Below are 4216 nucleotides of genomic sequence, written 5' to 3'. Positions count from 1 at the left end.
AGAGACAGCATTACTTTGTTGTGTAGTTCATCCAAGTGCTGCAAACCTCTTTCCTTTCTTTCTTAATCTCTGACATCAACATCAATGGATCATTCTGAAAATGATCCCAACTCAGACAACTTCCCTATCATTGCTCCACCACCTCCACCTCGTTTGATGTATAAGTTTTCTCAGGTTCATGTAGGGGATCATTCTGAAAATTATCAGAACCCTATTAGTGCTCCACCTCCACCTAGATCCATTAATAGATTTCTTCAAGTTTCCTGTTATGGATCATTCTGTAAATGATCCAAACTCAATGTACTTCCCTTTGCCTATCCATAATCCATCTCCACCAAGATCGGTTTTTCCTCAGGCTCCTGTCAATTATCCTTCTATAAATCAGGTGAAGAATTTTCATGCTATTGAAATTTAATTTTATAATAATATGTTCATACTTGCAAATTGTGAGTTTCTTTAATTCTTATTGAATTAAGTGTGCCAGATCTTATTGTATGTTACCTTGTGTTTACAGATAAGGTTGCCTGATTTGATGTCTCACTCTGATCTTATGAGGATGGAGAAGCAACACATGGACTTGTTTTGGCAAAGCCAGAAGACGCGTTTTGAAAACCTTCAAGGTTTAGAGTTCATTTTAACTAATTTATATATTTCTGTGGAAACTGATTTTTTTTTTTAGAGATTTCCCTTCTTCCTTGTGTTTAATCTAATGCTTTTTAAAGGATCTTGAACTGCGGAGTTTTATATGCCAATTTCATGTTTATGTGTGTTTGAATTTTGTAATTTTGGTAGTTTTAAGCAGGCGCAATATATATATATATATATATATTTGTGCTAAAAAGTAAGAATGTGAATTTCAATATATATCTATCCTGATTCCATTCCCCTTGTACTCAAATATAAACTCTAGTTCATCTTTACAGGCCTTTATACTGATTTACACACTTATATAAGTCTACTTTCATGTTCTTTTGTAGACTTTTTTATTCATAAACATAGATGTATTTGATCTCATCCCTACCAGCATTTAATTTTGTCATTTTGGCACACGATTATGAGTTTTTAGAAGATGCAAAATATGCTCATGCTTACAGCAAAAGTTGGCAAAATCAAAGAAAGAATATCATGAATTGAATGCCAATCTTGATCATATTCTCCTTTGAACTCCAGTACTAGAAACTAATCCAACTTTATAGGGCTTTATATCGATTCATACATGCACTTCCACGTGTTCAATTTCAAGTTTTTTATGGAATTGTAGATACAAGACATTCAAATGCTTGGTCTCATGCTTACAGACATCGAATTTTTTCGTTTTGGTGCATGATTATGTGTTTTCAGGAGAAGCTCTATATGTTTGTGCTTACTACTAGTATAGGAAAAATATAAGAATGTGAATTCATTGTCGGTTTTGATTCGATTCTATTTGTCCTTCAATGGAAACACATTCATTTTTGTATAATTTTATATCGATTCACACACGACCACGTGTTCGATTTTGTGTTCTTTTATAGAATTTTAGATTCACAGACATCAGCTTTTTAGATCTTATGCCTATCGTCATCGATTTTGTCGTTTCGGTACAAGATTGTGAGGTTTTTAGCTGCCAAATTGATATTTGTGCCTACTACAAAAGTAGGAATGTGGATAAAATGATGATCTTGAATCCATTCTCTTAATTATACTTCAATGGAAACTCATTCATTTATGTATGGTTGTATATCTATTCATACATTTCCATGTGTACTCAATCTCTTGCTTTTTAATTAATAGGTTTCATATATGTGCAAAATGTCATGCATACATTCGTCTAATTTTATGATTTCAGTGCATAATTATGAGCTTTTTAAGATGTAACTAATGCTTGTGACCACCGCAAAATAGCCAGAAAGTAATGATGTGAATTCAGTATTGATCATATGGTTTACCCATATTTTCAAGAGTTCCATCCTGTGTACATTCTCAAAACATCATATATATATATATATATATATATTTATATCCATTGCTTTGCAGAAACTTTTTTCTTTCCTTGTAAAATCCATGTTTGCAGAGATAGAATAATGAAAAACAAGCCTTTAATTAAATGAGTGCGCATTTATATATGCTAAAGAATTCAACTGATCATGCATTAATAATGTTGGCAGCTTCAGATTACAAGAACCATGAGTTTGCAAAGTCCAGAATGAAGAGGTTGGTGAAATCGAGCAACTCTGCACAGGTTTGCATATGTGATCAGATTACCTGTTCTTCATTAATACTAGTGAATAGCAAAGTCTTTAACCCTTCCATCTTTATATATATATGTGTGTGTGTGTGTAAACAGAAGGTCAAGGCTGAATCACCCTTCATCCTGGCAAAGGCTTGTGAGCTTCTCATAGAGGACATAGCCAGGCGTTCATGGCTGAGAACTAAAAATAACCGGAGACGGAGCCTTGAAAAATCAGATATTATAAATGCAATGTTAGACTCGAAGGAACACAGCTTCCTGATCGACAAAATCATAACAGATAGCAACCAGCAGGTACAGTGTTCATAAGTAGAAATACTATATATTGATCAGAGATTGAATTTTAACCATGAAAAGGAAGTAATTAATATACCATCATCAAATCTTTTAATCTTGTCAGAAATTGCTACTTTAGTTCTTACTTGTTATTGAAACCAAATTGAAGAAACTTTCAAGTTGCATTTTTGCCAGTGTATTTAATTGCCTCAATTTGTTTCTGAAAACATTTGCAGAATGAAGGAACTAGTTCCCAACCTGGAGTTTAGAGGTTGAAAGAAGTTGCTGAGGAGCTAAGAAGTTAATAATCAGCTGCTTATTTTAGTATAAGAAGTACAAACTGTTTTGTTTTTTTGGAGTTTAGATATATGTTGAACCCTAGTTAAAGCTTTCATTTGAGTGTTGATCATGGATAGTTATATATCATAAGCATGATTTATCTTGTTCTAGAGTTTGTATTGTGTTGAAGATTATAATAAGGATGTGAGCAAGCCTAGCTTGGCTCATTCTCTATTTTGCCGAGTTCCAGATAAGCAAGAAGAAGATCCAAAAGGAGAATTAGGGTTTGAAATGAATAGAGATCCACATATACCATATATCCGAATTCTATACATATCCCATTTCTGATTAACCTTGTTTGACTAAGAGGCTTTCTTAATCTTTACCCAAAGAAAATCATCAAGCAATCAGATTTTAACAAAGTATTATTACATAGTTCTAACCAACCAAATTGATCTCATGAAAAGGGCATTAATTTAGGGTAGGAATCTGATGGGTACATATAACATGTTAGAATTTGGTATAATTCCATAAAGAGTCCACTATAATTTCAAACTTACTATTTTAGTCATTTTACTTTGAACTGTAATCTTTCAATCTCTCTACAATTTTAATTTAATCATATCAGATCCCTTCTTAAATCCTAAACCCTAACCCTAAACAATCAAAAAGGGACACTGGCATGACTCATTAAACATAATAGAGGGACTAAAAAGTTACAATTTAAAGTGAGGGGACTAAAAGGAGAAGTTTGAAAAAGTAGAGAGACTATTTAGATAATTATACCGTTAGAATTTCAAATCAAACTGTCAATAATGCGATATTAGTTATCAAATTATTGTATTATTTTTTTATAAAGTAGACAAGACATGCCATTGAGATGTAGAATTAATATTTCAACACACCTTTATTCTCACTTTAGTTGAACTGAAGTTTAAACCCACCTACACTGTTATGATATGAACAGTCTATATAAATAATTCGATATCAGTACATGAAGAGATCGTTCACTTATTATTCTCTAGTTGATCTATTTGAACATCATATACTTCAATCAATTGAATATTTTATTTATTTTTTAAAAAATGGTTACACAAAATAATTAAAATTTAATTTAATTTTCTCATTACCAGGTCCTCATCTTTGTGCTCCCCATGGACTTTTGTTGTCTTTCTCTATTTTTCTTTTTTTTCACTTTTTGGCCTTGGATTTTGTCAGTTTTCACTCCAGTGGATTGCTTTGTTATTTCTTTTGTTTGCAATGACCGTGGTTTATTCACTTTTTCAAAATAAATAAATAAATAGATAAATAAAGTGCTAAATCTCAAAAACTCCCTGAATAGAAGACCACCAAATTAATAGCTAATACTGAATAACATATTTTTCTTTTATAATGAAACTGTTTAAAACTGATGATTCCATATGTGGAGCA

The 4216-nt window shown here is 31.9% G+C and overlaps 1 protein-coding gene across 1 annotated transcript; it reads left to right on the top strand.

The window, feature by feature from the left end:
• The first annotated feature begins 268 nt into the window (after nt 1–268).
• LOC120254153 (nuclear transcription factor Y subunit C-4-like) lies at nt 269–2775 on the top strand. Its single transcript, XM_039262293.1, has 5 exons — nt 269–385; nt 515–620; nt 2148–2221; nt 2327–2524; nt 2743–2775. The coding sequence occupies exons 1-5, from the start codon at nt 269–271 to the stop codon at nt 2773–2775; spliced, it is 528 nt and encodes a 175-aa protein (XP_039118227.1).
• Nucleotides 2776–4216: the final 1441 nt, after the last annotated feature.

Source organism: Dioscorea cayenensis, unplaced genomic scaffold (assembly GCF_009730915.1).
Source record: "Dioscorea cayenensis subsp. rotundata cultivar TDr96_F1 unplaced genomic scaffold, TDr96_F1_v2_PseudoChromosome.rev07_lg8_w22 25.fasta BLBR01000369.1, whole genome shotgun sequence".
NCBI lineage: Eukaryota > Viridiplantae > Streptophyta > Magnoliopsida > Dioscoreales > Dioscoreaceae > Dioscorea > Dioscorea cayenensis.
Note: the sequence above shows the minus strand (reverse complement) of the source record. Positions and strands in the feature narration are given on the sequence as shown.

What these genes read in the sequence shown, in the direction of transcription:
- LOC120254153 (XM_039262293.1), top strand. Translation starts at nt 269, where the DNA reads ATGGATCATTCTGTAAATGATCCAAACTCAATGTACTTCCCTTTGCCT. An exon ending in GCGTTTTGAAAACCTTCAAG is followed by an intron (nt 621 to 2,147) that starts GTTTAGAGTTCA and finishes TAATGTTGGCAG; the next exon opens with CTTCAGATTACAAGAACCAT. An exon ending in TAACAGATAGCAACCAGCAG is followed by an intron (nt 2,525 to 2,742) that starts GTACAGTGTTCA and finishes AAACATTTGCAG; the next exon opens with AATGAAGGAACTAGTTCCCA.